Genomic DNA, 13546 nt, shown 5'->3' on the forward strand with positions numbered 1-13546 from the left:
AAAACAGGTATTGATAAAACCATATAAAATATTCATAATGTATTCCTAAATATATATATATGTATATATATGTGTACAAGGGGGAGATAATGCACAAATCTTCCAAATATAAGACCAACCTTCTAAAAATCTGAAATAAAACAGTTTAAGTCTATTTCCACATTTTACCCTTTAGGCTGTTAGTATTTAACTCATATATCCAAGTATTCAACTCATAAATCCAATAGGCCTCCTGTTCTGAAATTTCTCTGACCATATTGGACCTTTTCCAATGGGAGGATAACCATAACTATCCCACAGAATTTTAATCCAGAGGGATCCCGGTTATGGACCACCCTAAAGTTCTTCAATAAACTATGACCTTGTAATCCCTTTTTTATATTTGTAATGTGCTCACCTAATCTAACATGTAGCTTACATGACTAAGCCCCCCATGGGAGGGGCAAAATGCATAAGGGTGTGTGGTTTGTTGGAGGCATGTAGGCTGAGGCCGCTTTTTATCGTTTGTTCATCTGGTCTAGTTGGGAGTAGTTGTGACACTTTCCTCTCATTATACCCTATCATGTTACTGACCTGTTGCCAATTAACCTAATTAGTTGCAAAATGTTGTTCTTCCTTTTTAGTACCACTTACTTTGCCATTTTTTTGTTGCTCTATCCCAACTTTTTAAAATGTGTTGCTGCCATTTACACAGCATACCAAAGTTTATGAAATTGATGTATAATTCCAAGATGGCGATGGGTTTCCATGACACACCTCACTACTCTGGTTTTGTGTTGTGGGGTGAGGAATGTGTGTAACCTGTTATTTCAGAAACCTTGTTTAACTTAAACGAAATTCATAGACAATGTGAATGGTGTCTGGCAGGGTGTTCTAAAATCTTTGGTATTACTTTGAAGTGGTTCTAAAGGCTCAAGGTTTTATACCTTCATGCATTCTATTCACGAAGGTAAAACATCACCTGTGTGCAGCACTCCCCCCACCCCCTCCTAATACTTGAGCCCCGTTGCGATCCAGCAATGTGCACAAGAGCCAGGGACTCTCCCTCCTCATTCACAGAGACAGAGGGAGCCATTGGCTCCTGCTGCTGTCAATCACAGCTAGTGACCCAATGAGAAGAGAAAGGGGGCTGGCCTAGCCGCGGCTCTGTGTGTGAATGGATACACAGAGCAGCGGCTTGGGAGCATGCCTGTTTGGGTGCCCCCATAGAAAGCTGTTTGCTCTGCTGGCACCCAACATGAGAGAAGGGCCAGGAGTGCCGGTGGGGGAGCCCAGAAGAAGAGGATTGGGGCTGCTCTGTGCAAAACCATTACACAATGCAGGTAAATATAACATGTTTAAACAGCAGTAGCTGGACACAGTAAGTTTATTTTTCTTTGTCAAAAGTTTTATTGAAACGCTGAGTAATATAAATAGCTGATCACCCGCACAAGGGTGCCATGTAGTAGACAACCGATGAGTAATTAAACATGCAATGATCAAACATTTGAAAAACATTATTAGCATTATAGAGCCGCCCAGAGGCCAAAGCTCTATCCTGGCTTTCATGGTTGAGGAACAATGCCAGAGTGATCAAACAGTATGTACTAGCAAAAAAATGAACTATAGCGTTTCAGTTAACCACATGAAAGAGGTAGACAAGGATCCAGAGAACGAAAAAGAGAAAAGAGAAGAGAAATTGACAATCAGAAAGCAAGAAGAAGGAAAAAAGAGTTTTTCTCCTGTAGTCCCGAAAAAAACCGCAAAGCTAGAGAGTCCCCAAACCCAATGGAGATAGACTGGGGAACTCATACTCAAGGTCTCAGGGGTGAGCACCGAACCTGGTTTCAATTCTTTAAAGTAAGCTGCTAAATGGGCAGCCAAAATCTGCGTAAATTTCCAGTAGTACAAACCCGAAAAATCATCCGGACCTGGAGCTTTGGAAGAACGGATTGACTTGATAGCCTGAAGAACTTCAAGGACGAATATATCGGCTTGCAAAGAATCATTAGCTGAATCAGTCAAAGTTGGGAGATTAAGGTCCTGGAAAAAATGGTCAGCGAGGTCAGTCTGGAAAGGAGATGGTTTATCATATAAAGAGGACAAGAATTTGGCAAACGACGCTACAACCTTAGTAGGTTCCGAAGTTGGTTGGCCTGCAGGAGAAAGCACTCGAAAAGGTTTACAGAGATGGCGGCGGCCATTTAACCTGCTGGCCAACATCGGGCCCGGCTTGGTTGCACAAGTAAAATATTTGTTTGAATCATACCAAAGCTCTCTTGGCCCGATCAGTGGCTAAGAAGTCAAGATCCATCGCCAAAGCGTCTCGACATTGCCGATTACAAAGTGAGGTGTTAGCCTTCCAAAGGTCATCGGCTTCGGAGAGACATCGCGTTAACTCCTGAAGTTTATATTCCTTGGCACGCTTCTTAGCTGAAGCAATCTATATTAAATGACCCTGGAGGGTAAATTTATGGGCCTCCCACAACAGTATCGCAGATTAAACCAACATTATCAGTAAAATAAGCTTGTAAGCAGCTTTGAATTTCAGTCTGTGAATCTTGAGATGTTAGAAGAGACTCATTAAGTTTCCAGTGAAAGGGGGGTCAGACAAGACTGGAAAGAGTGGAAAAAAAAATTGAGGCTCGTGGTCTGACTACGGGAAAGCTGGAATGGTCAATCTACTTACTAGGGAGAGAAGTCTTAAGGGAATGAACATATGGTCGATTCTACATTGGCTTTTATGAGGATGCGAGTAGAAAGTATGTTCAGGCCCCCCCGGGGGTGGAGTTCCCTCTAGGCATCTAACAAACCATGAGAATTAAGCAAGGTTCACATTTGGGCTTCTAAGTTTTTGGGTCATGGGTGAGTTTTGAACCTGGAGCGTAAAGTCGGTCCACAGAGTAAGTTTGTTATTTTTAATTTCTTTAAAGTATTTCTAGTTGATTTTCTTAAATTGTTTACTGTTTTAAACCTTGATATTGGGTTTGTATTGCTATTGTATTGGTGATTGTTTACCAAGTACTGGAGTAATTGTTTTTGTGCTGCTGAGGTGCTGAGTACTGGGTGTTATCAATTAGCTTGTGTTCTCAGTTAGTACTGGGTGTTCTCAATTAGCATATGTAAGACCTGTTCTTATTGGTGCCCAATTAGTGTTGTATTTAAGAGGGGTAGCAACTCTGTAGCCTTTGCTCTTTGGAAATGCAGCCTTACAGAAGTGCAGCAAAACAAAAGTGCATAGTTTGAACAGCAGTAGTTCTCTTTGGAAATGCAGCCCTACAGAAGTGCAGCAGGACAAAAGTGCTTAGTTTGAACACAGCAGGAGTTTGAACACAGCCAACTATATTTGGTTAGTACTTGTGTCTTTTTTTTAAATGTCTGGTTTAGTTCAGTGCAGTACTTGTTTGGTATTTATTTTTTGTGGCGCTTTTTGGTAGCTGGGATGTTGTTCCTTTTGTATGCAGTATTGATATTGCTTGTCTAAATTCATTGGTTGGTACCCTGCAGTCTGAGATCAGGAAGCTGACTAAGACAAATTTGTTCTGTTGCCCTGCAAGAAGCCACCTTTTCCTCAAAGACTGCACAGGAGAAGGGCAGTTTGGACAACTGTTGGGTGGGGAAGAGGGAGGCCTGTGGACCAAAAACATGTAGCTGTTGGTGTGACATTGCATAACTCCTATAGTGTTCTTTCTGAGCTAGAAGCAGATACAAAGGTGGCTAACCCTGAAAAATATTGCTTTGCCAAAAGTAACTGTTTTATCAGAGGTTGCAATCCAGGCAAGTGTTGTCGATAAGGCACCTAAAAGAAGTCATCTTCTTATTGGTGACTGCATTGTATGAGATGTTTCTTTAGGAAATCATGTGAAAGTGTCAAAGGAAGGTAGGTGTTTAGCTGAGGCTACTGGAGAGGTGAAAGGCGCATTTTAAAAATTGTCAAAAAAGCTAATGAAGAGTGCACTGTTGATGTTGTAGTGCACCTTGGCACAAAAGATTTATCCTAGAGTGATGTGCGTTCTGTACAGAAGGATTTCCAGAATTTTGGCCAGGATCTTCAACAGTTAGGCTGTACTGTTACATTTTCAGAGGTCTTACCTGTACATAATAGACAACAAGAGAAAGTACTTCGTACAGCAGAGTTTAATGTTTGGTTAAAGGATTGGTGCAAAGCTGAAGGTTTTGGTTGTTAGTCATGATGCTATCAAGTGGCTTAACAAGGATTCAAATGGCTGGGAAATAACTATACCAGGGTATACACTATACAAGAAAGACAGAGTAGGGAAAAGGGAAGGTGGAGTTGCCATATATGTCTAAAATAGCATAAGGCTAACCATAATTTAAAAAACAAATGAAATACTCGAAACCCTCTGGATCTGCCTTCCAACCAGACAGGGATCTTCCCTTAGAATTGGTGTAGTATACAGATCCCCAGGACAGACTGAAGATTGTGATAACTTTTTGAGTAATGAGATAACTCAAATGGCAATGAAGAGATTATGGGTGACTTCAGCATGCCTGACTTTAACTGGAATTCTCACACTACTATTACAAGCAGGAGCAGGGATGTAATGGAAGCACTGATAGGGGTTTCTATAAAACAGTTACTAAAAAGTGCAACCGGAGGTGATCATATCCTACGCATAGTACTGAGAAATGGGGATCGACTGTCTGATGTTGAGGTAGGAGAAAATTTGGGTTCTAGTAATCACCAATGTCTTTGGTTTAATATTAAAATAAGAACTGAAAAAAACATATACAAAGACAAAAGTTTTAGATTTCAAAGGACAAATGTTGCTGAAATAGGTGAATTTCTAAATAATTAATTGAAAGGTTCGAGTAAAACGACAGGAGTAAGTATTCAATGGGCACTGGTAAAGTCTACCAATTTGGAGGCAACTAGATTATATGTCAGGCAAGTTAATAAGAATAAACGGAAGAAAAAAAACAATTTGATTCACTAAAGAGATAAGTTGGATAGTAAAGTAAAATCAGCATATAGAAGATTCAAGGAAACAGGAGGTGTAGCTGACAGAGAAGAATATAGAAGTAGACAAAAGGAGGCCAGACACATTATTAGTGCTGCCAAAGCACAGAAAGAGGAGGGCATTTTTAAATCTATTAGGAAAGGAGATAAAACCTTTTTTAGGTACATTAGTGATAGAATGTATAAAATATGATGGGATCACTCAAATGTTCAGTCTTCTCAGAAACAAATGTGTGACCAGGTCTCGGCACCATCATTCGTCCTCTAAATCCGGACACCACAGGTCTCTTTCCAGCTCCAGGCATCATCGGAGAAACCCTCGCTCATCCTCCAGGCATCGCGTTAAGGGGCACTCCAGCCACTCCAATAGAAAAACTTGCTGGGGGTGCAATTCTCAGGTTCCTGACCATAGGTCTTTATGTGACTCCTGTTTTGCACGGGCGACCAACGAGAGAGAAAGTGCCAACCAACAGGTAGAGGCTTTGGTTAGACAGGTTGTTCAAGAGTCCCTGAAAGAAATTAGGACTAGTTGTGCCCGCAGCCCATCGGTCGGGGTGTGCTCCCCTCCCAAAGATCCTCAATTTTTGGAGCCTTCACAACCTAGCCACTTGTCATCCGGAGCCTCAGATAGTGAGGCAGAGAGAGTGAAGATCTATGTGGGGGTTTGATTTCACCTTATTCTCACCCTTAGTCACTTCAGTCAAAGAGGCCCTGAAGTGGAAAGAAGCCGTGGAATCTCCCCCTAAACACAGGAAATTCTTTAAATATCTAAGGAAGGATTATTCCAAACTTTCCGTTCCTGGAGGAACTTTGGGAAATTTTCACTGAGGAGTGGAGCAATGTCGATAAAAGGGCCTCCTTGCATAATAAAGCAGCCAAGCTTTATGCGTTCAAATCAGAGGACGTCAAACATCTAGAATCAGCCCCTCTGGTGCATGCGGCCTTGATGAGGCTAGCCAAGCACGTTACCGTCCCTCTCGAGGATTCGGTGTCCTTCAAGGACAACCTGAAAAGGAGTATCGATTCTGATTTCAAGCGAATCTACACTATGGTTAGGATGGCTTGCAAGCCGGCGCTTGCCTTAGCGGCCTTGTCTAAAGCTATAGAAGTGTGGTCGGACAATGTGGATGCGGCCCTCAGAGGAGTTCCACAAGAGGTGGCCAGGAATTCAGGTATTCAGGGAGGCCTCGATCGACCTTACCCATCTGCTGGCTCGGGTTATGCTGTCCTCGGTGACAACCAAGCCCTTTGAGGGTTCCTCCCTGTTTAGGAACAAACTGGACAGTGCTATAGACTGGGCTACAGGTGGGAGGTCTGGTTTCCTGCCCCAGGATCAGCAACTGGTAGGCCAGACAAGGGCTCAGCCCAGAAGTCAAGGCTCAGAACGAGCTAGTTGATGTGTTGTCTGCTGTTCAGGGCTCTTGGGCACCCCTTTTAGTCTCTTAGAATGTTGGCATGTTGCCCTGGGGGGTTTTTCTTCATTAACCAGTTTGCCCACCCCTCATTATGACACTGCTTTGGGATATCCCTGCTTGTTTATTGTCTAAAAAGAAGACGCTGTGTCTGTCAATGAACGTAAGAGAAAACTGATTTATTTTTTTTGTACTAACCATAAAATCCCTTTCTCTGATTTCATTGATGACCCACCCCTCTAGGGAGATTTCTACTTTGACACTGCTTGTGACAGACTGGAGACCCATAGCATAGAAAGGGTTTTATAATCAGAGAGGACTGCCCATAGTAGGTGCCAAGTCTTTTTTTTTTCGTCCTAGTGACCTACTCCTGTACGTGGGGCTATAAAACCCTGCTTGGTTATTGTTATACGCTGTGCCCGTCAATTAACTGAGAAAAAGGGATTTTACGTTGAGTACAAAAAATCCCATTTTTAGATGGCAGTTTCTATTAGCATGGATAATCTTCATGAGGAATAATTTTGTTAACCGCACTTATCCACTTTAAAATGGTAGGCTGGAAGCCTGCATCCATATACAGTAAATACAATCATTTTACGTGTTAGGAATACTGTTTCCTTCAAGAATATTCTGGAGTATCTGGGCCAGAATCTGTATCAACTTTAGCAGAATTTCAATTCTGTGCAGCCATTCAGATGCACAAAGCAAACTTAAAGTGGTTCTAAAGGCAATTTTTTTCTTTAAAATAATAAACACATCATACCTGCTATGTGCAATGGGTTTGCACAGAGCAACCCCGATCCTCTGCTTCTGGCTCCTCCCTCTTGCTGCTATGGGACGCAGAGTGTGGCTTAGTGCCACCCCCTGCTCTCTCCTCACTGGCTGTGATTGACAGATTTGTTAATCATTTGTGGATTTTGATGTGCTTTGTGTATTATCTCTAGTCAAATCTTTGTTGACTTTCAGGATGGAGACCCTGTCCGGCCAGGTATGGCTATGACTGATCTTGCAACAGGATTATATGCACATGGCGCCATAATGGCTGGGTTGCTACAAAGAAGTAAAACAGGAAAGGGAATGCACATTGACTGTAATCTACTTTCTTCACAGGTAAGCAAAAACGTTTTACTTTCTTTAAACATTTCTTCCTTAGGGTATTATATATCAACAGAATGAAAGACAATTACTATAAAAAAAGAACAAGATGTTTTGGGGGTATTTTCAATCATATAATTTAATGTCTTCTAATATGATAGTAGCATCGATGCCTCCAGATTGGTGCAACTTTGGAAAAACCTTGGGAGCTGTACCTGGACCCCATGCCATGAGGATGGCCCTGTAATGTTGCTTTAGGTGCTGAATCCTGCATGGGCACTCACCTTGGCACTTGGTGCAACGTGTATAGCTAGCTGCAGGGTGCTATACAGATCTGGGGCTGTGGTTCATCTCTATAGAATGCAGTCCCTGAAGACTACCTCTGGGGTATTCCCACCATGACGGGTGAAGCCTGGACTTTATATACAGTCTAATGTCATGGACAGGTAAGACAGGATTACCGTGTATCTCTGACCAATACTGTAAAAAATGGGGTTATGTTTGAAATTTCTTCACTGTACAGTGTAAACTTTTCCAAGTCTGTGCTAAAATTCAACAACTCAGAGCTTAGTGTCAGGTGGATGACAGGTGTTATATCACACCATAGGCCGCACACTTTACCCCGACTTTCATCTAGAACCCTTATAAGGCACTTCCTCCTGCCCCACAAGGACTTTGCTACAGGATGGTCTGGGTTGCTGCATACTCTTTCTTGACACACTTACTCAAAAAAGCTCCCCTGCAAATGTAGCAATTACAGGAATGAGACAAACCATGTAACACTGACTTTTATTTATGAATTTTATTTATGTAAAACCTTTATCCCAAAAAGACCAAAACTGTTACTGCAGCTGCTTAAAAAAGCATTATCTGGAGATTGGCATCACTTTGTTAGTGTATATAACTCTGCAAGTACATCCAACACTTGTTCCCCTCACACTGACAGTGCTGCTCTTCAAGGGTGCCCCTGTGCACCTTCATCCAGAGTGGAGCTCACCAGTGGAAATCAGAGGGTCTTGTTGAAGCCTTACATATTATGTGAGACAATAGTGAGTTTTGATGAAGCCATCATGGGGGTTGATGGGAAAAGTGTTGCATCAAGAGACCAGGAGCCCATTTTGCATAGGATGCCAAGAACTTGGGTGTCTCGATGTCTCAAAAAGGAGGGATTGTCTAGGCCTCCAAATTGTAAAGATTTTCAATCAAGCATCCATGGGATTTACTGGAAAAATAAGTCTGATCCATGGAGAGCCAGCCTTATAACTTACAGGACTTAAAGGATCTGTTACTGACGGTTTGGTGCCAGACACCACAGCATATCCTTACAGCTCTAGTGGCATCCATGCTTCAACAGGTCAGGGCTCTTTAGGCGGCAAAAGGGGAACTACTCAATATTATTGGGTGGTCATAAAATTATGGCTGATTGGTGTATAATTCTAAACTAGCTAGCGCATGAAAGCTCGCTTTGTCCAAAAAACAATATGAGACAAAAATATTTTTTATTGCTGCAGTCATGTTGTGTTCTGTGGTTGCACAGTGTGTTATTTTATTACACAGTTATTACGTAGACTCTCAAAAAATGGTTGCTATAGTAAATGAGTATAGTATTCTCATGTGTACTAGTTCAGCGAGAGATCAATTCATTTAGTAAACAAAATAAAAAGTTTATAAAGGTGGTCCAGCGAGCGCTAAACAGTATATGGAAGCAGCTGATACACTAAAGGAAACCTAAAAACCTTCTGAGTATACAGTTGCAAGAAAAAGTATGTGAACCCCTTGGGATTACGTGGCGTTTTGCATGAATTGGGCATAAAATGTGCTCTGAACGTCATCTAAGTCACAACAATAGAAGAACACAGTCTGCTGAACATAATACTACACAAAAATTAGATGTTGCCATGGTTTAATTGCACATAACATGTAAACATTCACAGTGCAGGGAGGAAAAAGTATGTGAGGCCCTAGCTTAATGACTTCTCCCAGAGCTAATTGGAGTCAGGAGTGAATATTGCAGCACGTTTGAAGTTTGCAAAAGAGCACCTGGATGTTCCACAGCACTACTGAGCGCTGTATGTTCTTTTTCTTTTTTTTTAACTGCGGATGAAAAATGTCATCGAACATGACATCGAATGATGTATATTCTGTGAGCAAGACCCTGTTGCTGTCAGAATGAACAGATCAGTGCTGCAGCTGAATGGCATTCCTGAAAAGAAAACAACAATGGTTAACAAAAAACCTAGTAACTCAATAAAACGACAACAATTTTTTTTAATGGGTTTTTTTTGCTTTTTTTTTAACTTTTTATTTTTTTTTAAACAGTAACCTCTAGATTTTTGGGTTTCTCAAAATGTGATAGCCAGTTACCTGACTACCTAACATATTTAGGTATGTATGTGTATATGTGCCCTAGACTGTGCTGTATCCTATGCTAATACTCCACTAGTGTGTGATAGCGGCAGAAGCAGTCCTTGAGGCAGAGACCAGGTTGTCTAGGACAGGAGGGCAAAAAAAAAAACTGGTGTCGAGCCTAATTCCTTTTCTGCTACAAACAACATTTTTTTGGGGGTCACTTTTGGGTTGGGGTACCAGGAATGGTACCCCATGGTGGGCACACATGAAATGTGCCAAAAATATTATAAAATATATATGCCAGGCCCCCATGCTTCGGCATATACTGTATGCTCTTTTTTTTTTAACTGTGGATGAAAAATCTCATCTAACAGCGCTGCCCACACTGACTTATGTATATTCTGAGAGCAAGTTCCTGTTGCTGTCAGAATAAACAGGTCGGTGCTGCAGCTGAATTACATGCCTGCAAAGAAAACAGCAATGGTTAACAATAAAACAGTAACAATAAAACTGTAAAATTGTAACAGTAGAACAGTAACAACAACAAAAAAACTATAACTATTTTTGTTTATAAATTTTTTTTTTTTTTTTGGACTTGAACTTTTTATTTAAAAAAAAAAATTTTAAACTTTAACTTTTTGTAGGGTCTCTCAAAATGCAATAGCCAGTTTCCTGTTTACTATCGAGACCCTGTGTAATTATGTACCCTGAACTGTGCCGTGCTGTACCCTATACTAATACTCCATTAGTGTATGGTAGCAACGGAAGCAGTCCTTGAGGCAGAGACTAGGTTTGCCAGGACAGGAGAGAAAAAAAGAGTGTGTCACATCTTATTCCGTGTCTGCTACAGGCACGAAATCTTCTTTGGGGTAACCTTTGGGTTGGAGCTCCAGAGAGGACATCTGGAAAATGCCTCTCATGCAGCCGGCTCACTGCATCTCGGTTGGAGGTTTGGGCCACAGCACCTTCTGGATACGAAAGGGCCATGATGATTTCTTCCTGGAATTTTAGAAAGGATCCACTTCCTCCAGTTGCTTTGTAAAGCACAAAAGTGTTGTACAGAGCCAATTGAAATTAATATGTAGACACATTTTGTACCAGTGTCTTCATCATCTGGTTGTTGAAGTCCACCCCTCCCATGTTAAGGTTATAGTTGTGGATACAAAGGGGCTTCTTAACCACTTGGTAACCACGCTATAACCGAATGATGGCTACTGTGCAGTTACCTAGTTCTGGGAGGGCGTCATATGAATGCCCTCCAGTGCCACCTCATCAGTGCCCATTAGTGCTACCTATCAGTGCAGCCTCATCAACGCACATCAGTGAAGGAAAAAAATGACCTGTTTGCAAAATTTTATAATAGAAACAAAGAAAACCTTTTTTTTCAATTTTTTTTGCTCTTTTTTTTTGTGTATAGTGCAAAAAATAAAAAACCCAGTGGCGATTAAATACCACCAAAAGTAAGCTCTGTGTGTGTGAAAAAAATAATACAAATTTATTATGGGTACAATGTTGCATGACTGCGCAATTTTCATTCAAAGTGCAACAGTTCTGAAAGCTGAAAATTGGCCTGAGCATGAAGGCGCGGTATAAGTGACCAGTAGGCAAGTGGTAAACAACACCAGCTGGCGTGGAAATTTGGATGGTCGTGTCTTCGTGAATGGAAGACAGGACAAAAACATCCCGTTTGTGCTCCCACTTCACTGTGAGCAATACATCATTTTTCAAGCAGGTTTCCTCCGCCTTTCTAAGGCGGGTATTTACAAGCCGTTGAGGGAAGCCCCGCGATTAGGTCACACGGTGCCACATGCACCAATTCCAAAATTGTACAAATGTCTAAATAGTGGAACCCTTGTATAAAAATTGTCCACATATAAGTGGTAGTCCATATGGAAAAAGAGTGACACCAAGTCACAAACTGTCTTGCCACTGCTCCCCATTTAGTCTGGGCATCCGTGGGGCTTCATGTACTGTAATTGGCCAATATATTGTGTTTTTGTGCATTAAAAGTAAAAAAAGTGTATTTTCTTTTAAAAAAATTGCGTTTCAAAAATCGTTGCTTGAGTACTGTGTGCCATAAAACGTTGTAGTACCCACCATTTTATTCACTAGGGTGTCTGCTTTAAAAAAATATATAATGTTTGGGGGTTTAAATTAATTTCCTAGCAAAAAATATTGATTTTTTTCATGTGAACAAAAAGTGTCAGAAAAGGTTCGGTCTTCAGGTGGTTAGAAGAGTGAATGATGTGTGGCATAAACTTCTAATGCTGGGCATAAAACACCCCCCACTCCCCAAAACGACCCCTTTTTGGAAAGTAGACACCCCAAACTATTTGCTGAGAGGCATGTTGAATCAATAGAAGAATTTATTTTTTTACCACAAGTTTTTGGAAAATGAAAAATGTTTTTTTTTTTACACAGAATTCTCACTTAAATGATTTACTGCTCACACATGCCATGGGTATATGTGGAATTACTCCCCAAAATACATTCTGCTACTTCTCCCGAGTATGGGGGTACCACATGTAAGATGTTTTGGCAGTCTAGCCAAGTACAGGACCCCAAAATCCAATAAGCACCTTCAGGCTTTCAAAGGGCTTTATTTCCTCATTACACTTCCTGACTACCTATCACAGTTTCGGAGGCCCTGAAATGCCAGGATAGCACCTAACCCCCCCCAAATGACCCCTTTTTAGAAAGTAGACACCCCAAGGAATTTGATAAGAAGCATGGTGAGTATTTTGCAGATCTCATTTGTTGCCACAAGTTTTTGTAAAATGAAGAAAAAAAAAACAAGAAATAAATCATTTAAATGACAACTTTGTGTTAAAAAAAATGTTTTTGTCATTTTCCAGAAACTTGTGGAAAAAAAAAAATCTTACATGGACTCAATATGCCTCTCAGCAGATAGCTTAGGGTGTCTATGTTCTAAAAAGGGGTCATTTGGGGGTGTTTGTACTATCCTGGCATTTTAGCACCTCAAAAAATGTGATGGGCAGTCAGAAAGTAAAAGCTGTGTAAATTGCAGTATCTATACAATATTTTGTAGACGCTATAACTTTCACACAAAGCAATAAATATACACCTATTGGGATTTTTTTTAACCAAAAACATGTAGCAGAATACATTTTGGCCTAAATTTATGACAAAATTTATTTTTTTTCAATATTTTTTAGGACCGAAATGAGAAAATATTGTTTTCTTTTTTTAATTTTGTTTTCTTCAAAAAATTTTTTGTTTATAGTGCCAAAAATAAAAAGCGCACAGGTGATCAAATACCACCAAAAGAAAGCTCTATTTGTTTGAAAAAAGGACATAAATTTAATTTATGTACCGTATTGCATGACCGCGCAATTGTCCATTAAACTAGCGCAGCGCTGGATAGCAAAAAAATGGCATAAATTGCAGTATCTATACCATAGTTTGTAGATGCTATAACTGTCACACAAAGCAATCAATATACACTTATTGGGATTTTTTTTACCAAAAACATGGAGCAGAATACATTTTGGCCTAAATTTATAACTAACTTTGAGTTTACTATATATTTTTTATAGCTGAAAGTAAAAAATATCGTTTTTGTTCAAGATTTTCGGTCTTTTTTTGTTTATAGCATGAAAAATAAAAAGCGCACAGGTGATCAAATACCACCGAAAGAAAGCTCTATTTGTGTGAAAAAAAAGAAGTAAATTTTGTTTGTGTGCAGCATTGCATGACCGCGCAATTATCA

General features: G+C 40.5%; 1 protein-coding gene across 2 annotated transcripts in view; it reads left to right on the forward strand.

The window, feature by feature from the left end:
* Nucleotides 1–13546, forward strand: part of SUGCT (succinyl-CoA:glutarate-CoA transferase) — a 1130146-nt gene that overhangs the window by 116060 nt on the left and 1000540 nt on the right. For both annotated transcript variants that reach the window (XM_089681088.1, XM_089681087.1), the window contains exon 8: nt 7339–7482. In XM_089681088.1, the coding sequence (XP_089537214.1) occupies nt 7339–7482 (144 nt within the window). The remainder of the gene's footprint in view (nt 1–7338; nt 7483–13546) is intronic.

This window comes from Staurois parvus, unplaced genomic scaffold (assembly GCF_062004578.1).
Source record: "Staurois parvus isolate SC_StPar_1 unplaced genomic scaffold, SC_StPar_1.0 ptg000259l, whole genome shotgun sequence".
NCBI classification, from domain to species: domain Eukaryota; kingdom Metazoa; phylum Chordata; class Amphibia; order Anura; family Ranidae; genus Staurois; species Staurois parvus.